The sequence below is a fragment of the Dipteris shenzhenensis genome, chromosome 18 (genome assembly GCF_047967505.1).
Source record: "Dipteris shenzhenensis isolate YYH24624 ecotype China chromosome 18, Dip_SZ_1.0, whole genome shotgun sequence".
NCBI classification, from domain to species: domain Eukaryota; kingdom Viridiplantae; phylum Streptophyta; class Polypodiopsida; order Gleicheniales; family Dipteridaceae; genus Dipteris; species Dipteris shenzhenensis.
This window is the reverse complement of record NC_141613.1, coordinates 48,174,480-48,199,044: the sequence shown is the minus strand read 5'-3', so window position 1 is coordinate 48,199,044 and position 24,565 is coordinate 48,174,480. Positions and strand designations below refer to the sequence as shown.

The following is a 24,565-nucleotide window of genomic DNA, read 5'->3' as shown; positions in this document are numbered from 1 at the left end:
CTGGACAACTTTGAGGTGTATGTATGAGCTCAACAATGAGGCGAAAATCTTAGACCTCGAGACATAGCTGTATAGCATGAGTATGGATGAAGGGGAATCGATACAGGAACACATCACCACGATGAAGGTGGTGTGGGATCAATTGGCTGGCAGTCGGTCAAAGGACAAGCTCAACTAGGATGGCAAGGTTGTTGTTGAGAATGCTCCCCCAGAGCTATAGTAGTTTTGTGGCTACAATGACTACAGGGCATAGGGCGACGCCGGTGACTTTTAAGGAGCTGCTTCCGTTGCTGCAAGAAGCCCAAGAAAAGAAGTACAATGGTACTGATAAGGATGACAAGGCCCTGCTAGCTCAGGACAGAAGCGAAGGGAAGGGCAAGGGTAAGCTTGGTAAAAGTAAGCCCAAATCTGACAACAACGGAGCCTCTTCAGATGAAAACAACAAGAAGAAGAAAGAAAGAAAGAAAGTTTATTAAAGTCTTCGGGAGACCGTGAAGGTCTATGAGACTAAAGATAACTGATACAATGAGCATAACGGTGGTGGTCTCAAAACGGGCCAACCAACCGTTTCTACAAAAAAGAGGTTATGAAGGACTATGTGTCTAGTCCTGATACAAAAAATATGTGTCTACCTCCAGATGATACAAAGAAGAAGAAGGGGGGGGCACCAAAATTGGGGCAGAGGGGGGAGATAGAGTATACATGTGCAGGTGGTGATCGTCAGAGAACAATCATAGAGGGGCCGTCAAATGGGAAGTCGGAAAAAACCCTGCGATAGATGATTGGCCTCTGACGTCACGCGGCCTAGTCGAGCTCGGTCGTCGGGGGCGGCGGGTGGCCCTGTGGATGAGGGCAACGGTAACCCCAGTGAGGCGGGCCGAGAGCAGAGACGAGATGTCATGGACCTGGATGTGTGAGTCTCTCCGCTGACGCAGCTGTCGTGGCTCTGGCTCTCGCCCACGTCCGTGTCGTCGACTAGACTGAGAAGAGGTATCCTGTGACTGAAAGAAGTCAGTGATAGGCCGCTGGGTGTCCTCACGCTGTGTGTGCTGCTCGTGTCGCCGTGCTCGGAGAGAAGTATCTCGGTGACGGGTCATCTCATGTAAGAAAGCGGCTAGGCACCGCTGATCCGGGAATTGTAGCATGTGTGGGAGGGAGCCGAATCCGTTGCGGAAGAGGCAGTGGTATCGGCCTCGAATGGCATAATAGATAGGACATCTGAAAGCAAAATGCTCCTCCGACTCGATCTCCTGTAAGTCGCAAAGTGGGCAAAGGCGGTCCTCTTGTGGGATACCCTCTGCGCGTCCACTCTCGATCCGTAATCGGTGTGACGAGACCCTAAACTGACCGAGGGAGATCCGGAGCGCATGTGGTAGATGAAGTTGTGTGTTCGGCGATGGTGGCTGAGACTGCTGCTTTGGGTGCCCGTCTCGCAACGTCCACCCATCTGGTAGTCTCCGCAATAGCAGTCCGGATAGTAGCGATCCGCTCCTCTACCTCTGGTGTAGTGCGCGGGGCCGCTGTGACTGTAGCAGTGAGAGAGACAACCTCCTGACGGAGGTGAGTAATCTCCTGGCGCATGCTCTGAATAAGCTGGTCTTGTCCTACGGTATGATCCCGTAGTCGATGTAACTCCGTAAAGATGTAATCTATCGTCTCAGGTGGGACCCGAGGGGGTGAGAACTGGGACATGGCGTATGGCTGTGGGGGCATGGGCGATAGGCTAGCTGTATATGGCAGAGGAGTGAAGAAAGGCTGCTGGGTGAGGGGAAGGGGGGACATAAGAGTGGTGGAGACAGAAGGGAGCTGTGTGGGGGGTGAGGGACTGTGACCCTCTCCTATGGGGGGCACGCTGAGTGGTACAGTGGTGGGGGGGGCAGTGATTGGAGTAGAGATGATGGCTGCGGGAGAAAGAACTGCATTGGTGTCCATTGCACCCGATGTTTTCAAGGCTGGTTGGCTATCAATTGCTAATCCACTCCTGGAGATGCGCTTTGTGATCTCTCCCACAATTGGCTTCGGAGACTGTTTGGGTTTGTGGGCCATTGTAGGACTTGTTCAAGTGCACGATTTCCAAGGGAGGCAGATCTTGTTCAGCATTGCTGTAGGGGTGCGCAGGCCTGCGCAAGGCCAGTGCAAGCCAAGGCTTGCAGCAGACAAGGGCCCTCAGACCACGGGAAGGCTGCGGGAGGGTGTGGGGCAGAGGCTACGGGAGGGGGGGGTGGTGCAGAGGCTGCGGGAGGGGGGGGAGTAGAGTGGAGCTACAGGAGGGGGGGGCAGAGTAGAGCTACGGGAGGGGGGCAGAGTAGAGCTACAGGAGAGGGGGGGGCTGAGCGACGAGGGAGGGGGCAAGCGACGAGGGAGGGGGAGGCTGAGCGACGAGGGGGAGGGGGCTGAGCGACGAGGGGGTGGGAGGGGGCTGAGCGACGAGGGAGGGGGAGGGGGCTGAGCGGCGAGGGAGGGGGCTAAGAGAGAAAGAGAGGTCTACTGCAATGAGCCATGACATTTTGTGAAGATTGCAAAAAGAAGAAGACTAATCAGAAGAAGAAGAGTGCCCGCTCAGAGTCAGCTAGGTCAGCTTAGGTGGTGATAGGAAAACTTTTCTTGGTGGCCACTCTCTGTGCTGCGGAGATTAGATATGTAGACCCTGGTGTGACTGTCAAAATGTCAAATATTGAGGATTGGTCAAAAGAGGAGTCAGGATCCTTTGTGAAGGTTATAGACAATGAGTGCCTGGGGTCATCCGGGTGCTTGGCTGGTGTTGTTGAAGCACAGGGGGATTCTTCAACAGGACCTGCGGACTCAAGGTCAGATGGTGGCTAGGACTTAGGAGGGGACAACAATACAAAATCACAGTTGGAGCTTGACGGTCCAGGTAAACTGGATTTGTGCCTGGGATATGATGTCTCGGGTATGGTGTTTCGTTGCATACCTAGCCAAATGGAGGACAAGTTGAAATAGACGTTGAGAGCCTGGTGCTTGGAGGGCTTCAGGATGTTCACCTATCATGAGGGGGACAGTTGGAGGATGTTGGTACCTGGAGAACCCGAGTTCAGAGGTCAGTTTGTGACTGAAGGTGGTGGTGCCATTATGTGTTGGAAGATATGGACGTGTGTACTAGACTAGTGTGCAAAAGCGGAATTGGGCCTAGTAAAGTAGGAGCCATTGGTTGAACAGCCAGAGAAAGATTATGATGATACCAAACTCTTCCAGAGGGCTACGACACAGGAGCTACTAGAGCATCTCCATGAATGGATTGGGATCGGGCCTATGTGGGTTAGTGAAAGGGGTGTTAGAGCATCTCCATGAACGGATTGGGATCGGGCCTATGTGGGTTAGTGAAAGGGGTGTTAGAATAGGACTAGCCACCTCACCACTTGTGAGCCCCCATATGAGGAGTGCATCGGAGGGGGGGGGGGGCCAAAGAGAAAAGATAAGCATGGGGCTGCCACATGGGCAGCACGAGACGAGCAGCTTGGAGCAGATCCACGGAGATTTGGCTGGCTGGAGCAGGTCGGAGATGACATCAGCATGTACGGAGTTGTATGGGAGAGTAAAGACCTTGCGCTGAGCCTCAAAAAGAACTCGGACTATGGCGGATCTGGAGATGCAAGCAGGCGCAACATAGGTGTAGGCCATTCTAACATAGGTGCTACTTCTGGTGCAGCTGCCTCTTCCACTATACATACTTTGCCTCCTACTTAGGAGCAGATTCAATGGGATGGACATGATGCCAAAGCACATGTCTTTATTGTTCTTTCAGTGAAAAGGGTTATTATCCCTCATATCCATTCATGCAAGACAGCTAAACAAGCATAGGATCAGCTTGCTTCCTTATATTAGGTGCAGAATGGGGCTAGAGTGGCCTATCTCCGCAAGAAGTTGAAGGATTCAAAGCTTGAAGAGGATGGTAATATGAATGCCTATCTTCCCAATGTTAAGTATTTGAAAGAGCAGTTGGCAAATATTGATGAGGTAGTCCCCAATTCTCAGCTTGTATCCATGACACTTGATGGATTGCCTGATTCCTACCAGGGCTTTGCCACTACTTTGCGGTTGATTGCCATGGGCAATCCCAACCACTACTCTTTTGGCCAGCTAGTTGCCCTTTTATTACAAGAGGAACAAAGCCGTGTTAATAGATATGCTTCTATGGCTAGTTATCAAGCCTTTGTTGCACAGCACTAAAACAAGGGCAAAGAAAAAGTTTCAGCTGGTAAGCCCCCTGATACGCATGCTGGTTATTCCTCTAATGCATCTACTTCTTGGGAGAAGAAGAAGAACAAGAAAAAGAGATGTATAACTATTGTAGGAAACCTGGGAATGAGATCACTTGGTGCAATTTCCTGCAGGAAGTTATTCAACTCATTTTCAAATGCACCAAAGGGGGGAACAATAATGCATCTTATTCAGTAAAAGGCATTGGGCAAGTTGTCATTACTTCTATATCTAGTGATCTAGTCACTCTAGACAATGTACTTTATGTACCTAGCATCCGCAAAAACCTCCTATCCATTTCAGCCATAGCTACTTGTGGATATCAGGTTCTCTTTGATGGTGTTAGGTGTGTAGTCTATGATGCTACACATGCCTTTACCACAGTGTTGACTGGCACATTGACTAGAGGGCTCTATAGACTTGATGCATATGACAAATGCTTGGATGATGCTGGACTTGCAGATCTAGATGCTTATGCTCTTGATGCTTCTAGCATGGCAGATACTCATTTATGGCATCAGAGGTTTGGACACCTTAACTTTGGAGCTCTGGTGAAGTTGCATTAAGAAGATATGGTTGTTGATCTTCCTAAGATGCCTATGCCTTCAAACCATGTCTGTGAAGCATGTTTGCTTGGAAAAATGCACCACTTTGCATTTCCCACAAGGATGAGAGAGTTGGTGCATCTCACAAGTTGTATTTGATTCACAGTATTGTTCATGATCCCATGAAGGTTGCAGCTATTCGGGGATTTTACTATTTTGTCACTTTCATTGATGACTTTACCAGATATACTTGGGATCTTGCCTTGAAATCCAAATCTAAATTATTTGCGTGTTTTAGACATTTCATTGCTTTGGTAGAGAAACACCTTTCACCAACATAGAATTCAGGACTGCTCTTACTACCCTCCACAAGGGCAAATGTCGAGATTTAGATGGACTTACTCCCTCTTTTTTCATTGCTTTTTGGAATCAGATTGGGGATTGCATTACCTCAGCCCTAAACGGCATTTGGGACTTCGGTAAGATACCTGACTCTTTTACAGAGAGTCTCATTCATCTTATTTCAAAAGGGGGTTGCAGGAACCTAGTATCTCAATGGAGACGTATTACTCTCTTGGGTACTCTGTACAAGATTTTTGTGAAGTGTCATGTGTGCATAAGCATGTGGCAGGCCAAGACTACACCCATAGCAAATATTGTCTTGAGCCAAGTCTTGCATGCCAAATAAGTCTATCTCTAAGTTTACATATAATTGATCACCTATATCATCATCCTCTATTGTATGTCTACCTAAGACTTGATCCTCTAGTTCACCCTCTAATTCTATGTCTTCTTCCCCAATGTCACGATCTCTACCTTCCTCCATTACAGTGTCATTATTGTCACCTTCTTCCTGGCCCATGTTGTCATCTTCATCCTCTTCCCTAGATCCATCGGCATCATTAGTTGGATCTATTGGCAACATCTCCGTATCCACACCCCTATCTCCAAAAGTATGTTTGCTTCGAGGAGCAACTTGGACCATGTTTTTTAAGAAGTACTTCTATTAAGTACGAAAGAAAACCGCAGGAGCAAGCTCAATGCGGGAGTACATCATGCCAATAAATGCATGAGAGAAATCAAAGCTCAAAAAGAGCTAGCAAATAAACCGGTTTGAGGCTGCAAATGCCATGTCAAACCTAAAGCAAAATCAAAGAAGAAAGGAGATCCCCTCCATACTCTGAAAAAAGTGTTCCTCCTAGCAGACGCGGCTCTCGCTCAATCCTTGCATGCTCGCCCAGATGGCCATCAAGGTATGTATAGTATTAGTCCAAATATTGACTAGTGTCTGAGAGGGGTGAACCTGGGATCCATCGAATGCCTCTGTACATTTGGCTCTCCAAATATGCCATACTACAATACTAGCCAGAATCTCCCATGAAGTGTCTACAGAAGCATGTGCAGCTCTAAAAGGAGTGAATGAGACATCCTGGAGAGAACATGACTCTACTAAGTATTGATGAACAGAGAAAGCCCCATGTGAATCACGTCCCTCCAAGAAGACCTCGTAAGAGAGAGCCAAGCAACTGAGCCCCAGGTCATGAAGAAAGGTATGGAAAGTGCAACACCCATCTAGATCGTCCTCGTTTGTCTATACCCCCAAGGCAATGCTGAACTGTCTCAATTGCAAAATGGCAACGAGGACTTGTAGGGTCAGCCATGAACCTAGACCTCCACAAGTTCACTACAATCCCTCCGTGAATAGAAATCCCAAAGAATAGAGTGATGTTTCTATTTCTGATGGATTTCTAGATTCTCCTCCAAACATTTTTTTGCACATCGCAAGCCGTGAAGCATGTCTTTAGGTACCTCAAAGGCACTCAGCATTTGGGCCTTCTCTATGAGGCCAATTCTTCACTTGTCTTGCATGGATTCAAATATCGTGATTAAGCTGGCTGTTCCAACACCCATGTGTCACATAGAGGCAACTATTTCTTGGTTCAGCAAGACGCAGAGTACAGTTGCTACTTCTAGCTGTGAGGCTGAGTACAGAGCAGCTTTTACAGCTACAAGGGACTGTGTTTGGCTCCAAAAGTTACTTGCAGGTCTTCATGCATGTTAGACAGGTCCTATCGTCATCTTCACTGACAGTTAGAGTGCTTTGGCTGTTGCACAGAATCCGGTTTTCCATGCCCGCACAAAACATATTGAGGTTCACTATCACTATGTTAGAAAGAGATTATGAGCAGGTGATATTTAGTTATCTTATGTTCCTACTAAAGACAACTTGGCAAATCTCTTTACGAAGGCTCTTCCTCGACCTAAGTTTGAAGCTTTCCGGAAAGCGTCGAACTTAGTACCTTTTGTGACTTGATCTATTATGCTCTGTACAGTCATAGGTTGCTATATTCCTACAGGATGAACATGTGCAACCATGACATTAGTTCTTCAGGTTTATGAGCCGTCCCCAAGATACTTCAACCCATACCATGGAGGGGATTTGTAGGCCATTCTATGGCCTATCCATAGGTGCCAACCATTCCTTGGTATGTGCATTGTAGGCCTAGTTATAGGCAATTAGGACACTTGGTACAGTTAGTACCCTATCCTAGGGTTTCATCATATAGGATGTACTTTGTACTCATTTCAATATTTTATCAATTCATTACAACAGCACATTTTCGTCTCATTGCTTCCACCTCTTGTGCTTCCATTGCTTAACCTAGTTTACAATAGATGGCTGAATGGAGCACGCATAGGCCTGCAATAGGCCTGAGATGGAGGCTGTCCATTGGCGCAATGCCACGTGGTAGGACACGGGTGCCAAGGCCAGTAAATAGGCTGGCCTGCACATATTATAGGCTGATCCCAAATCGGTTTGGGGGCCACAAAGTCGGCCAGCCAGGGGCAGAAAAGTCAGTCCCTAGGGTCGGCCATCATGCCCTAGGGGGTCGGTTATTTTGGGGCAGGTTTGCCCTATAAAAGAAGGCCCTATAGGCCCATAAACATCATCACTTGCAGCAGTTCAGCCAGCAGATAGGAGCAGCACTAGACCTTCCTTGGGCCTATATCCAGGAGGTACATAGAAACTGCAGACTAAGTTGAGAAGGGCTGGCCACCTAAGCTGAGGTTCGAGACAAACAAGTGGAGGAATCACTGGGCAGAGAGTCCAAATACGCTCAATGGAGCACACACGTTCATAGATCTAGAGGTGCCAGGCATATGGTAGGAGAACCTTTTTTTATTGTATCTTGTCCAGTTTGTGGACGGACGAAATATACAGTGTTGCTTCTATATTTGCCTCTAAGCACAATCTATTTGCTACTCTGCACATAGACGTGAATGTTATGAAGTACACACACTTGATGAAGCTTGATTCCATAGTGAAACACTTCCGCGTGTAATGCCTAGGCTAAACTACCAGTCTTCTGTTGCGAGATACCCCCCGCTGATGGGATTTCAATTCTCTAACATCATCCTTATGATAAGAAAGATGGTAACCTTGCCTATGCTAGACTCCTATAACTGATAGCCTTTAGTTTGTGAGCTATGACCAACAAAAATGCATTAAACAGCCTTGTCCTCAAGCTTATGTCGTAACTGAGAAGGAACATGTGCATATGCAAGGCATCCACACACTCTCATGTGTGATATAAGAGTGTTCGGATGCCTTGCATGTAGCCACAAAAGCCCAATCATGTAAGCAATATTGGTTGATTCATCCTTCTCATAAGAAAGATCCTACTTCTTCTTCTTCTATGATTCTATGCACTTTCGACATTCAAAGATATCATGACCCGGTTCCCTACAATACTTGCCTTTCTTCTTTTTCTTTTATGCATTCTTGTTGGCATCTTAAGTACAATCACAATTATGCTTGGGTTTCCCACAAGGCTTTGCTGTTTCCGCATTACACTTACGATATGCATTCCAATCAGCAAAAGCTCGATAACCTCAAATAGAGGCATTCCAATCAGCACGGCTTTGCTCTTCTTGCAACATGGCCATCAACCTCCACGTGGTCTCCAACCCTTGATATGACTTAGAGGTCCACTCAGTGTCATGGACAATTGAATCAATGTTGGCTAATTGATCTTTGAATTCCTTGACCTTATTCAATTAAGCATCCATACTTTCCTCCCCATCCATCTTAAAACCATCTAGCTGCTTCCGCAGACATGCAACCCATGCTTCATTGAGCATCTGATACAAAGAGGCTAACTTATCCCAAGCATCCTTTGAAGTCTTGCACATAGTCACAATAAACGCATTTCATTGAATCTGAGTGTTTCGAAACACGCAACACGTGTCGAAACCCCTCAGGTTCAATTAAACATGGTATCGATAGGGTATACTAAGTTCACCTAGATTTGATCTTTATACTTTTTGGAGGTAAATCATCTGTACGGCAACACGTACGTACAGCCCTTCTCTCCGAGTATGTCCCCCGTACAAGGAAAATGGAAAATTCCCATTAATTAGTTGTGGAGAAGAGAAGAGGGGTGAAAAGGAAGAGAGAAAGGGCATGATTAAACTAAGGGATAAGGGGGGGAGGGAGGAGTTTCAATTAAGAGGGACCACTTAAGAAGGGGGCATTAAAGAAGAAGACGCGTACTAAAGGGGGAGGGGGACTAGGGACCATTTGGCAGGGCTTTAAAGAACAATTCACGTACCAAAGGGGGAGGGGGAAGAGGGACCATTTAAAATATTTTAGTTAGCAGGTATGCTCTTCCAATCTATAGCTTAGTGGTAGGGCTCACATGTGGGAAAGACAACATTATGGGTTTGATCTTGAATAATGTGCACTCCTCTTAGACATAGCTTAAATAAATTAATTAACCCAAATAGATTAATTAATCCATGGATAAACGTAAGTTAATTAGTCCAAAACAAATAAGAATAAAATACAGTTGAGCGAGTATGTCCGACTACTCGCAGCCATGAAGACCACCTGAGCTGGCTATCCCCTATGCATAGCAATCAGCCACGAAAAGTCTTCAAGCAAGCTAAAGCAATCTGAACAGCCAGCGAGCTTTCCCTTCTCCAAGTGTCCAATTTTTCCACCAGCAGCCTTGCAAAGTGATCAAGGCACAATTGAATGCCACCTACCTAGTATCTGCAAGCTAAACCTGAAGATACTTGAAAATACTTTAGCAATAAAATCAATGCTATTATGACACTTTTGAGCAGTTTGCAACACACAAAACAACTTCTGGAACAAATCGCAATATGGCTCTACTCCCTGGAATAGCTTGTAGAGGATCTTGGACACCCTTAGAATAATCTTTGTACAACTAGCTCATGAAAGAGCATTAGTCAGAGTACAATCTTGAATGAATCTCAGAGGCCAAGGGCCTTTCTTTTATAGACTAGCAAAAAGCTAGGGCCTGCTTTGAACTTCGTAAAAGCTACTTTTACAAAAAGCCAAGCTTTTAGTCGTTTTCCTTCTAAATCTCGTGCTCTGGAGCTTTTAGGCACCTTTTAATCTTGTGGGCCCTCTTTTTAATGAGGCGCCTCCTTGTCTGTACTTTTTGAGCCTTGTGGGACCTGCTTTTTATACTTTTCTCCCCACTCTTCGGTCCTTTTTGCATTCTCTTAGGTCCTACACATGGCATAAACAAATTCCAACACTTTAACCCATTAAAGGTTAGCGAAATGCATGCATTCCTAGTTCTTGGACTAATCCTAGTCCCTTGTGGGCATCCCCACAGTTCTCTTTTACCAATGCAAAGCAAAAGTAGTAAAACTTATTCTAGTGAACCAAAGTCAGCTTCTTTGACAATAGTCAATCTGATAAAGACTCTTCTTTATTTCTTGGGAGATATACCAATTGATGACATCCCCTCATCTTCTAATCAGTTGTCCTCAACTAAAAAGCTTCTTGATACAGTTGTAAAACTTGGGGACACCTCCACTCTTGGCATCAATTGCCTAATAGTTCTCGTACTTGGAAAGATACCCGTAGATAAACTTGCCTCTGAATGCTTTTCTTCTTTGTGCAGTCACAGTCTCTTCTTGTTGGAGGGTCTCCTCCATCTCTTCCACCTAAAGTGGATCTTGGGACCTGGTAACTTCCAATCATTGACTTAGATCAATCTTGTGGCATTCTCTGCTCCTTTTGGCCGACTGGCCTTCCAGAGCACTAGGGCAGCCAAACGCCCCTCTTTCTGCATCTAAAACACCTGCTTTCCGCATGGAGATTCTTGCTTTCTTTAGCATTTCTTGCTCTTTAAGAGCACTGGGCAGCCATAGGCCCTTCTTTATCTTGGGTTTCTTGCTCTTTAAGAGCACTGGGCAGCCATAGGCCCGTTTTTTTTCTTGGCGTTTCTTGCTCTTTAAAAGCATTGGGCAGCCATAGGCCCTTCTTTCTAATTCTGGATTGATTTATCCATCCAGGCATTTTCCATGCCACTACTATTCAATAATCCTCTTGCTATGATCAACCCACCTGAGTCCTTTCGATAAATCACATGGCCAATATTTGGGCATATCACACTCATTGACTTCTCATTCATGAGAGGGGTCTTCATGAAACAAATTCTCTGTCACCAGAAAACGCATTTCGGGCAGTAGAAACGTGAAGAAACGTTTCTAAGAAACGTGTGAAACGTAAAAGTTTTTTTGAAATTTTTTTAATAAAAAATACACTTTTTATTATTTATATAAAATGCACTAATTTTACACGTTTCTAGACGAAACATCTGTCAAAATCTAGAAATGTTTCTCGAAACGCGTTTCTAGAAACGTTTCTTGTGACACTGAACAAATTCAAAAAAACAGTCCACTTTTCTACTTGTTTTGCCATACAAGGGTTAGGTCTTCAAATAAACACAAGGCAAACTTTATCAACATGCAAGAGATACTTAGCCTTGTATATTTCTCAGAACCTTTCTTTGACTTCTTTTCTTGAGAGACCCCTCGAGTCTTCTCTCATGGAATGATTTTAACTTTTTCACAGAAAGGAACCTCCTATTAATGCTTGAAAGATTTCATACAAAAACAACAGCCCCGAAGGTGCTGAGTATGGGAAAAACCGGGAAAAGGCTATAAGAAAAACCGGCCTGTTCCAAAGAAACCCAGCTCACTGCCTAGGGGATCTCTGGTACTAGGGCTAACAGCCAAGTGGGGGGGACTATATAACCAGCGAATCACTCACAAAGTACACAAATAGCCCCAAGAGAAAGGGCGATAGAAAGAGAACACACCTCTAGCCAAGCTGAATTTGTGCCTCTTGAAGGATGCGCCTCAGCTCCTAGTGCCGAGCCTCCAAACAGTACCCCACCTTCTTGGATGTTTATTGGTTCACAAACAAGAGTGCCCCACCTTCTCGAGCAAGAACCATGTCACAGTCGGTGCACCTGACCCTTCAACACTCGACCTAGTACAAAAACAGGTGTGCCTCACCTTGATTCACAGCTGCGTACTACCCTTGGAACGTTTCCACCAAGGAAAGTGGAAATCCTATGCTCTGATACCACTATAAGTTGTAACCAAACCTTAAGATACTTGAAAATACTTTAGCAATAAAATCACTTCCTATTATGACACTTTTGAGCAGTTTACAACACACAAAAGAGCTTCAAATCGCAATATGGCTCTACTCCCTAGAATATCTTGTAGTGGATCTCGGGCACCCTTAGACCAAATCGCAGCAGTGCTAGGCTCCTTGGAATCAATTCGCAGAAGGCTGGGTGCTTTGGAAACAATTCGCAGCATCTCTGAGCACCAGGTAGGCCTGGAAACCCTAGTCGCAGCAAGTAGATGATCTTCCAAAATGGCTGGGAACTGGATCGCTGCAGCTTCACTCTTTCCGAGCACTTGTATGCGTCAAAGAGTCGAAGATATGATGCTGGAATGAATCGCAACTCAGCCTCAGAGGAGTAGAAGTGAATCGCAGCAATAGAAAGAGGGGTCTGGGAGAGAGAAAGAATACAAGACACCACAATAGGGCCCAGAAAAAAGGGCTAGACCCCCCCGAAGGTCTTTATAATCTTTGTACAACTGGCTCATGAAAGAGCATAAGTCTGACTACAATCTTGAATGAATCTGAGAGGCCAAGGGCCTTTCTTTTATAGACTACGCCTAGCAAAAAGCTAGGGCCTGCTTTCAACATTCTAAAAGCTACTTTTACAAAAAGCCAAGCTTTTAGTCTTTTTCTCGTGCTATGGAGCTTTTAGGTGCCTTTTTATCTTGTGGGCCCTCCTTTTAATGAGGTGCCTTCTTGTCTTTAATTTTTGAGACTTGTGGGACCAGCTTTTTACACTTTTCTCCCCACTCTTAGGTCCTTTTTGCATTCTCTTAGGTCCTACACATGGCACAAACAAATTCCAACAGTTTAACCCATTAAAGGTTAGCGAAATGCATGCATTCCTAATTCTTGGACTAATCCTAGTCCCTTGTGGGCGTCCCCGCAGTTCTCTTTTACCAATGCAAAGCAAAAGTAGTAAAACTTATTCTAGTGAACCAAAGTCAGCTTTCTTTGACCATAGTCAATCTGATAAAGACTCTTCTTTATTTCTTGGGAGAAATACCAATTGGTATTTCTTGGGCAAATACCATTTGGTGACAGCCTACAATAATTGCTTCGACAAGCGAATCAGCGATAGCTACAACTGATTTCCTAGCTCCAGCGCCACTTCAGTAACAACGAGCAGTACAGCAGCAACTGAGCTTAGTACAAGCGTATCGAAATTCAAGCAATTACCAGCGATTAGTAATTGCTACGCATCATTGACACAGATGCTTAGTTTCTAACATTTCTCCATAGCTGCATTCTCTGTTCAATCTTTCCAAAGTGTTTGTTCGTGGCCCCTTTTGATGCTTTTTCTGATCTGTCGTTGTTGGCAGCAGCCAGTTGCATGCTGCTCTGAGCATTGGAGTTTGGGTTGCGAATAGCTATCATGATTCATTGTGCTACAGATTATGAAAGGGGATTATTGCACTATTGGACTCATACAGTCCATGGCTTGATGTAGCAAGGTAAACATAAATTCACAAATCCTGAATTTTCAGTTGATTGTTCGCTGCAATTAATTTTCTTATTTCAGCTTTCAACTTTTCATCTTAGAAGTTAAATTTGCATTTAGAATCTATATTTGCTTGAACCTTAATAGTCTGCACATTACAGACAGCAAGAGATTCTGACATTGTTGGGGAAAAGACGGGCATTGTTCCATAGGCCTATCCATTTTGCATCTTCTATGGAGGAGGGAGGACCATTTGGATGATGCTGAGTTGACTACAAGGTGGACAGGTTTCCTTGATGGGCATATGACGATGCAATATTGCAAGATGCTTTGGAGAACCAACTCTTCTCATTTAGAAACGACTTTGGGACATTTTCTCAGCTCTTTGCATGTCTCCGTGAAGCTCAATTGAAACCTTAGCTGGGCCCCAACTCGATTCCAGCAAACAATCTGCAGCTCCTCTAGTTAATCCGTAGCTTAGAACTGAAATTGCAGCAAAAGGAATCAATTTACAGCACTGGTAATCAGTCGCACTTCAGTATAATCATCGTCTAGAAGCTGAGAACTCCGGACAGCAGCAGTAGAACTCAACAATGAAGCTGAAACATGATTCCCAATGAAGGGAGGGTATGGGAGATGGAGGAAGAGAGAGAAGACTTAGCACTACGGCCCAAAAATAAGGGCTGGACCCCCGAAGGTCTTACTGCAATAGAATAACTTGTAAAACTCGCTCACAGAAGAAGCATGAACCTACTTAGAGCTGAGAGGCTTGTCTTTTATATTCTAGGCCTAGCTTGTGCTTTTCCAAAAGCTAGCTCTGCTTTTCCAGCCTAAAATAGGCTACTTTTCACGAAAGCTGGCTTTAACTGCTTTTATCCATAGAGTAAGGAGTTTTCTCCAAGTGAGGCACCTTTTTTTTTGGGCTGTTCACCCTGATGGGCCCACCATAAAGTGGGGCGCCATTGATTCTTGGGCTTTGGCTCTTGTAGGACCTGCTTTTTGGCGCTTGCCCCTTGGACTTTAGGCCTTTTTGCACTCTTCTTGGTCCTACTATCTACACATTCAATAAACATTATCCAACACTTTTAACCCATTAGAGGTGCATGCATTCTAGTTATTGGACTAATCCTAGTCCCTTGTGGGCATCCCCACAATTTTCTTTCATCAATGCAAAGCAAAGTGAATGAAACTTTTTTTTTTCTAGTGAACCAAAGTCAATTTTCTTTAACCGAAGTCAATCTAATAAAGATTTCTCTTTATTTCTTGGGAGAAGCACCAATTGGTGACATGCCCCTAGCCTCTAATCAATTGCCATCAACTGAAAAGCTTCTTGATCAAATATCGGCACAAGGTATACTGCAAATGTCTAATTCTGACAACACAAGGTCAATAGCCAGCACAGAATATGCGTACCAAAAAGTGTGCTGTCTGCACGATGTTGCAAATGGACGGCCTGCAAACAAACCCCAAGGCATGCGGGCCTACTGCAAAAACAAAGGGAACAAAAGCCCCAATCTGCAAAGGTTAAATGTGCCAGTAACAAGGGCAAAGCAGGTTCAGATTCTCTGCAGAAAAGAACTGCACAACAAGTGCAGCAAATGCAAGCCTTTTCCTGCAAAAAATCAACTGTAGCTCCTGACTAAGGCAAAATTCTACTCCAAGAAATCATGACACCTTCCAAGTGATAGAAGGCTGCTGCAGACTGCAATGAACTGAATGCAAGGAGCTGTCGGGTAGACCTGCCAGATTCTTTACAGTCTGAACAGAGAAAACTAACAAAGATAGGTTCAAGCTGTCAAAAAATGTGCACTATTGAGATGGTTCACTGGTAAAAACCTGCAGCGAAACTCTGTATGCAAAGGCAGGAATGAGTTGACCAACTTGGGGAGAGCTGCCCGCAAGAGCTGCAGCAGAAGGCAACTCCCTGCACAGGTGACCGGACTGTTTTTACTGCAAAATGAAAGCTGTGACAGTGGCATACTTCAGTAAAGGTGCAGCTCCAGCAGAGGGCAGACAATCATGAAGCACTGTTTGCACGGCTACACTGCACTATCTATTACTATCTGCACGGCTGCGCTCTCTGTACTCTCTACACCTGAAGAAGACCACGAGCAGATCTAAGGCACCTCCAGCAGTTACCTAAGCAGCAAATGAAGATGGTTGCGAACTTTAAAAAAGCAGCTACAGGGCTGACGGCTAAAGTGCAGCAGAAAGCATCTCAAGGAGATACAACCGGACACGAAGACAAACAACAAGCAGGTCAAAACTGTGTGTTACTGCAGCAGCACTCAAGTGCAAGAGACAAACAACATGCAACTCAAAACTGTGTGTTACTGCAGCAGCACTCAAGTGCAACAGTAGTACAACTGAAGTGATGGTAATCACTATGAAGGCAAGCCCTAAAACCCTAGCCTGGTCAACTCATGGGGCACTTTATCAAAATGAACTACCAGAACTAGCACACCCGCTAGCACTAGCCTACAAGGCCATATCAGGGGCTAACCTCTGTGTGTGTGTGTGTATGTGTGTGTGTTTGTGAGAGAGAGAGAGAGAGAAAGAAAGAAAGAAATTTTATTAGAGTCTTCAGAAGACCGATGGGTCTATGAGACTGAAAGAAAACCTGATACAAATCACAGTAAGGGTGGAGCTACTGAAACGAGCATCATCACCCGTGCTGAACCCTAAGTCTGATCATGCATAATCAAATACATCTGGATGTAACAATGAAAAGAAAAGAAAAGGACTGGAGCGGAGCCGAATCCTCCGTATGTCATGTTGCCCTGGTTGGTGCATAGCCGGTGATGGGACGCTGGCGCCCGTCAAGGGGTGCCGTGCGTCTCGGTCTCTTGGATGAGGCTCGACACAAGACCAGAGCCACCGTGACTCCCGTGGGACGTATCCCGGGTCTAAACAATGACGGGAGGTCCCCCAGAGTGATCCGTGCCTCCTCGATGTCTCGTGTGTCGTGCTGCGATCGTTGGGTCAGGGTCTCTGTCACGTCTGCGGCTAGAGACTGAACGATCAATGTCACTCGATGGGAAGAACTCTGTGATCCTACTCTGAGAGGTGTCTGATGATGTGGCCAAGCCCCGTTGCTTGAGTAAGTACTCTCTATGTCGGACCCCCTCGTGAATGAAGGCCACGAGGCATCTCTGATCTGGGTAGGCAGATCTGGGTAGGCAAGGAACTTAGAAAGGAGCCCGAAGCCGTCTCTGAAGAGGCAGTGGTAGCGACCTCGTATCTCGTAGTACACTGGGCACCTAAAAATAAAATGCTCCTCCGACTCAACCTCCTAACAGTCGCACAATATGCATAAGCGATGCTCCTTGGTGTGATGATACCCGACACTGTCTGATGGAGATCTGTAGCGAGTGAGGCATACGAAGCTCATTGTATCCCGGTGGTGTGATGAATCCCTCCTTCGAAATACGAAGACAATAATCTCTATAGAAACTCAGCTTCACTGGGAGCTCCCTCGACTCCAACCAGGTCCTAAAGGTGTGTAGCTGCGGGAGATCCTCTCGAATGACCTGGTTGGTGTGTGGCCCAATCGGGATGGTGGGTGGGAGTACCGGAGGGGCATCTAAATTGTACTAAAAAGGAGGTGTCCTATCGATGTGGAACCCTAGTCTCACAAACCATCTCCGAGTCCGTGCATACCAGCATCGCTCGTCTCCCTCTACTGCCAACCTCATGGAGGAATCAAGAGCCAACCATGGCAACCTCTGTCTCCCTGATGTGCAGTCCCCATATGATCTAACCCGGTGTAGATATGTGATGGTCTGAAAGGCTACATCTAGCTGGAGTGGAGAAGCACCAAACTTGGCCTGAATGATGTGATGTGGTACAGACAGTTTCCCCCGGATCATCCGTGAGAGCATGAGGATCTGCAAGCGCTCCACCCGTGTCCACTCTATCTCTGACATGTCAGGCCCCCAACAAGGGCTGTCATACATACGGGCTAGTCGGACCAAGGACTCGAAGAGAAGAGCCTTGATCCGAGGGTCCTGGAAGTGAAAGTGAGAGCATTGTCTCTCTAGCCGAGCCAGTGAGGCGTATCCCCTGCTCAGTCTAGCCTGCATCACTGGTCTCATCGTGAAGATCGGGCCGGAGAAGATGACCCCTAAGTAAGTGTATGAGGATACGATCTCAATTGGTGACCCACCGAAAGTAAAAGTAACCTGCTTCCGTTGCATGTTTGCTCGAGAGTGTTAAAGATCATGACCTTGGTCTTGCCAATGTTGACCTCCAAATCATGGGACAAACAAAAAGCCTGCAGTGCATCCAGGTGTCGCTGGAGCCCCTCGGGTGTGGACAACAAGAGTGCCATGTCATCTGCATAAAGAAGAATCCTGATGATAATCCCAGCAAGTGAGCAACCGGTCCCTCCGAACACCCCCATGAAAGTCTCAAGCTCATCGATGTAGAGGCCAAATAGGGTCGGTGATAAGAGACAACCCTGTTTGACCCCTATAGTACTCAGGATCTCATCTGTCCAACCTGCACCTATCCGAACTCGGCTTGAGACTCTCATACAGTGCCATGACTGCCCAGATGATCTCCTGATCAAATCCCAGCATCTGTAGGCGTGTGATGAGACGAGCTCGAGGTACTGTATCAAAGGCTTTGCGGAAATCCACAAAGCAACAATATACCGTCTCCGTCCGTGTTCTGTTGGCCTCCTCAATGACACTCCTGAGTGTGAGAACCAAGCAACCCTGCATGTCCATTTGCAACAAACTGAGCTAGCTCATGCATTATATGAAAAGGAGCACTCTTTTGGGAGTCTTTTGGTTGGTAGGATCTAAAGGATACAAGGATCCTTCTACCCAAAGGTTGAGATGCTTCTTTCCTTGCAAAATAAAATATTGTGGATCTTAAAAGCTCCCCTCAATCCCAGACTACGTGTGCTTGCATATTCAACCTCTAACTCTTAGTGAACCTAGTACTTATTGGAAACGTCCTCAAAAGCAAAATCCAGCCCAATGTCATGGGTGGCCAGGTGACCAGTGAGACAATGGTAGTATAAAGTCAGAAATAGCATGTTGTCGACTATCTGTGGGCATTGCTCGGTGTGATCTCCTGGCAAAGTCTCTGCTTCATACTAGGGATATCGTAACCCCTGTCGGTCATGTCCCAACCCTAAACATGGAGGGGATGCCTCCAAGTATAATCTGCGTGTTTGTCCTCTGTCGAGTATGTCCTGTCTCTTGCTCCGAGTCTCACCCATGTCGAATGCTCGTGGGGTGAGAACCTATGTGATCCGATCGATGTCTAACTACCTCATGAATTAAGGCGGCCAAGCATCTCTAGTTTGTGAAGGCGAGGAAGCAGGAGAACAGCCCGAAGCTAACTCTGAAGAGACAGATAAAGTGGCCCTAGATCTCGTAGTACACTGGGCATCTAAAGATGAAATGCTCCTCGGACTCGATCTCCTATAGCTCACACAAGGTACACATGCACCTCTCCCTGGGTACTCCCTCAGCTCGTCCATTCGCAATACGGAGTCGATGTGAAGAGACCCCGAACGGCCCAATAGAGATCCTCAATGAATGGTGGAAGTGAATCCAAGTATATCCGAGTATATCTCAAACCATTGCCTACGTGGTTGTACCAGCATCTCATTACAGAAGCATGTGGAAAATAACACTGGAAGACTTCCAACCCTCCACTAAAGCACTCCTCTAGCCAGGCAATGACTTCAAAACTTCAAAACGAATTGCTTCCTTTATGGGCAGCTGCTTTTAAGATGATTTTTTATTTGCACCAAATTAGCAAACATCAATAGGAGAGGGTTTGTACTCTCCCATGGATTTTAGGCACTAGATATATGATCATCCTGCCAGAACTTACAAAAAACTTGATTAGGATCAGGACTGGCAAGAGGATTGTCGAAATATATGTTCTTAAAATGGAGAAAGAAAGAAAGAAAAGAAAGAAAGTTTATTAAAGTCTTCGGAAGACCTTGGAAAATCTGCCAAGAAATTGTGGAAATCCACTACTTATTAATGGGAAATTTTGGTATTTTCTAAAGATAACGCTTCTTTCAATAAATGCAAGATGGAGATCGAAATTAATTGGCAAGAATAAAGGCTATATATATATATATATATATATGAAAGTGTCACTGGTGTAATGTTGTACTTCTAAAAATCACTCTGACCACAATATAAAACATAGACAAGCAGTCCTGCTTTCATAATATGAAATTTATTTAATGCCATTTCCTCACCTCGCATTGGAGGAGAGGGGTTATATTCACTGACCCAAAGAATGCTTATGTTATAGTACCTTGCAAGGCAATCTCCAGGCTCCCAACAATTTAAACAGCAAAGCTGTCATGGCTGACATGTGTCATCTTGGATGCAAGGATAAGGCCTAATCAACAGATTGTCATGTCACGACCCATCTAGCTGGAGATGAATGTTCAAGTGGCTAGGGTTAGTGAAATTCCAATGAAAACGCCCCACGTTTTACCCCTCCGGAAAAGGGGAAGCACAGGAAGGCCCTGCCAGGATAAAGCGCCACTCAGCGCTTTCCCAGGTTGACATGAAGTTCTTAGATGCTAGGATTGATATGCAGAGAAATCCAATGTATATGTAGTTCGGTTTCCTTCACAATAGTGCCAAGATCTGTCATTAAAAAGATGCTGGAAAATTGAGCTCCTATGTGCCCTCAGAGAATGGATCATTTGAGGAAGGGATGAATAACATGCAGAGGAAGTCGACATATGCTTGCTTCAGTCAATACCTAAAGTTAGCAAAGGTGTCATGGCTACAGGAGGAGTGGTTGTCCCCCACAAGATGGCTATAGTTGTATGGGATACCCTGGCTTACTCCACAGAATTTAACCCTTGATGTTATCCAAATCCCTAGCTCTAAGGAAAGCCTCGAGTACCCTTATTGTCGGAAGATGTGTAACATGCCACAATCCCCCGTGTTTTCTTGTTTACCTCAGGTGAGTTCTTGCACATTAAGAGAGATGGCTGTATGCATGACTTACACATACAAAGAAAAACTATTTTGCAAGATAGATCATGATATGTGATATTGGAGGCTGCAACTGGGATACACAATGAGAAGAGAGGAGATGGTACATTAGCAATCACAATCAAGTCTGACCACACAGAAAGCTTGCAGTTTTGAACAAAAAGATGCACTATTTATCCTGTGTTTAGGTGAGATATCTTACTTGGGACTGGGATGTAATATACTTTGTTGATAAAATTTTAATTCTTTTTGAAAGGGAACACAACATTTTCAAACCCTGAAGATCTACCTACAGAACAAACCCGTACCCCCTCCATATTGACTTCAGAAGTGTCAACAGTAGAGCGCAGGCCCATCAGATACGGAGTTGGAGCATCAATGTATACCTCTCCTCCATAAAAAAGCACCGGAATGTATACATGCTGGAAACAAAAGGAGCAGAATAAAACAGACGTGGCTGTAAAAAAAAATACTGTCAAAACTAGAGCCGTTGAACAGCTATCAGAAAAAAAGAAACAAATACCTGCCATTTAATGGGGTAGATCAGATGACAGATAGACTCGGCCACAATTGTCAACAAAGAGTATCTGCAATATTAGAAGTTGAGCACAATTCTTTTTCTCAGAGAAAAGAACCTTTGTTCCCAACAAGAATCGGGTTTTAGCAACCTAAATAACAAGAAAAATTCATGCAAAATGGGCAAAGCTAACCATGTAAAAACGTTCCAAAGCATTAGCTGAAAGCTTCTTAATACACACCAATTCAAATAGCCCAGTACAAACCGCCACAATTATACAAAACAACACAACCAGAACATGTACTTTTGCCTTAGTTTCTTACATGACAAACAGAGATGGCATCAGCTCACTGTTATGAGATATAGTCCCCAATCCAGGCGTAGAGTTTTCACGCCAAGAGAACAAACAACTTGTCCTTTTGTGATTAGACACAACTGTAGCAGCATTCTGAGGCTTATCTAAACCTGAAGCATACCATGCACATAAGGAAGCTTAATATTTCTTGCCACATTAGACCAACAAAGTGGCTGCCTTTCCCATGCCTATTTGCTGAAAGAGAGGAGGTCACACATGAGTACAAGGTATCTGGCCTCTGAGTACAAAGTTATCTGGCCCCTGTCATTGCTGATCTTATATTTCTGAAGTTAGACAAAATGGAAAAGATGAGCATCCAAAACCTCTTAATTCACAGAAGCCCTTTGTGGAAATGCCAGCAACAGAAGGCGGAGGCCCCAGTGGTAATTACTGTGCCTTCAACCACAGCACACAGTGACTGCCACTAAGTAGCCAAGCCTCTCAATGCATACAGGGGAAATAATCACAGACCCTCAGGCTGTTCTGGTCCTAAACCCAATGGTTCTAAGAATTTCAAACAGAATCAATAAATGTGTTGCTGGACTAGCAGTAATCCTCCTCTGCATAGGAACCTCAGATCTCCAAAAGCGTCATATATTCAAACTGTAAAGGATTTCTCATGGTTATGGTGGCTCCTTTGTATCAATGAAAGCTGTATCCATGCCTGTAAATAAAGCACCTCCCCTGAGCATGTCAATAAGGGTGATCAAGAATCATTAGCATTCTCTTGCTAACGATTCTTGCATATTGATGCCAGTCACCCCAATGGATCACCTGAGAACCTACATCATCATTTGGGATGCCTACAAACAGTAGCCTGCCATACTGTCCGACTAATTGCAATTCTGAAACAAATAATTTTCACAAAGATGGCATCAAGGGGACAAATTGTAGAAACAAAAGGGAAACGAAACTGAAAACATAGATAATACATTCGCCAAGGGCCAGGAATGCTGGACCACTGTCCTCCATAAGATCCAAGATAAGCAAGAATGCAGCAAACAAATCCATCACATGAAGTACTTTGTTAAACACAGCCCCACACTTCAAGAAATCCCCCAACATGGTCTCTTAAGTCTCACAGTCGGTGATTGACCACAGCATTGTCCTACTACATTCAATGAGTGAATGGTCTCCATGCGCATCCATGACTAAAAGGTCTGTCCTCCTTCAAAGCTCTGCATCTCTCTCTCTCTCTCAACAAAGTTGTGAAGATGGATGCCCAGACGAATACCTCACAAAGCATTGGAAGCTACGCAATCCACTGGATGGCACCAAGAAGGGATGCAATGGATGGAATTATGGGGTACAACAGCTGCTGATATACCAAAAGATGCATGCGAGCTCAGAGCGATGGTGACACAGAAGATGCTGATGCTTCAGAAACTCCAGCAGGGCCAAAATGAAGTTCTACAAACAGGAAATTATTTCAATGGATAGCTATGGGATGCAAAAATACCTTGGGAAAGGCATATCCATGTTTCAACAGACATCTAATATGTAAAATAAGAACCAGCTCACATGATCTGGAAGGGGACAAGGGGAGATGGACAAGACCGAGGGTCCCAAGAGAAGAAAGAATATGCAAAATCTGCCCTAGTCGGGCTTATGCACACATCAGAGAAAGATATGACGGCAGCAGAGGAAACCTGAAAAATATATTATAACAGCCAGCTACAAAGCTGGGAAGCTATCTAAAAGAAGTTTTGGAAGGCCAAAACAACGTACTTGGGCAAGCACACAAACTAGCCCAACAAGTACTACTACATAGAAGTCTATAGTATTCTAATTCACCGGATGTAAACAGATCACTCTTTGTTAACAGTGATTGCCAGTACCACAGATCCTGAAGGATCTCACGACGAGGACTTTAATACAAATATATCATACCATCTCTAATTCAGCCCCCCTCCCTCAGCCCCCTCAGCCCCTCTAGCCCCGCCATCCACCCCTGCCATCCAGCCCCGCCACCCAGCCCCACCATCCAGCCCCTCTAGCCCTGCCATCATTCCTCTCCTTGCCTCGCGACACCTCCACCTACACCCCGGCACCTGGCTGCTGCCTCATGACGCCTCCCTGCTGTGGCCTGCCCCACAATGCCTCCCTGCTGGCTGTCCCATGACTACACAAGCCCCCACCATGCTGCTAGGGTGGCCGCAGGCTGTGCACAAGGCTACGCAGCAGCCCTTGGCAGCCCATAGGCTTGGTCTGGCCAAGCCTGGCTCCTAGAGCAGCCCCGAGCCTGCCTAGGGCTCCGAAAAAAGAGTACCAGGGCCTCTCTTGGGCCCCGAACACCCCCTGTTGCTGACGCCAACAACCACGAGAAGACCTGCAAACACAAAGGACAAACCTCAGAACATCAAAGGAGCAACAGCAAACTCAGTCAACTCATCAAAAATTTCAAGATTCAATTGCAGTATAAAACAGCCCACCAAATGCGAACAATGGGCAGTCCAAAAGACCAGAAAACAAGAGGTGAAAAGAAGAGGATGACACTCACCAAATGGGAACAATGGGCAGTCCACAAAACCAGAAAACAAGAGGTGAAAAGGAGCAGAAGTATAGTGTCATCTAGAATAAAGTGGAGAAACTATAGGACAAAAATATCAAGGCATGCATATCAACAGTCAAAGAGGTATGCAAAATGCAAAGATGCTGAATTTGAATGCCTATAGAAGAAGCTAGGAGAAACCTGAAAAGATGAGCTCTCAAACCTGCATGCCCAAGTGCAAGATGACATGAAGAGATGGCAAGGGGAGATGCAAACAAATAGGCAAAGGATATGGCTCTCCAAATGTGGACAAGAAAACCAGCTCACTTGCTTCCCAAATTGAAACACTGGTTGCTACTCTCAAAGATGAGAACGAGAAGCTGAAGTCAGGTGCACATTGGGAGAAAGGAGAGCTTCAGCCACCGCTAAAAGAAGAGCTGCACATCATCAAAGAGCAAATGAATCAACTCAAGGATACAAAGGGGACTTCAGCAAAGGGATGCAAAATCATGGATGAGCTGAAATCTGAGAATGAGCAACTCAA

General features: G+C 45.3%; 1 protein-coding gene across 2 annotated transcripts in view; it reads right to left on the bottom strand.

Moving 5' to 3' along the window:
- The window catches only part of SCD1 (stomatal cytokinesis defective / SCD1 protein (SCD1)), a 181,383-nt gene that overhangs the window by 92,749 nt on the left and 64,069 nt on the right, over positions 1-24,565 (bottom strand). The window contains exons 6-7 of one of the 2 annotated variants that reach the window (XM_087389222.1): positions 21,182-21,245; positions 21,045-21,080 (exon numbers count right to left, since the gene is read on the bottom strand). In XM_087389222.1, coding sequence (XP_087245348.1) covers positions 21,045-21,080; positions 21,182-21,245 — 100 coding nt within the window. Of the gene's footprint in view, positions 1-20,966; positions 21,081-21,181; positions 21,246-24,565 lie in introns of both variants that reach the window. The other variant, XM_087389221.1, reaches the window with a different exon arrangement.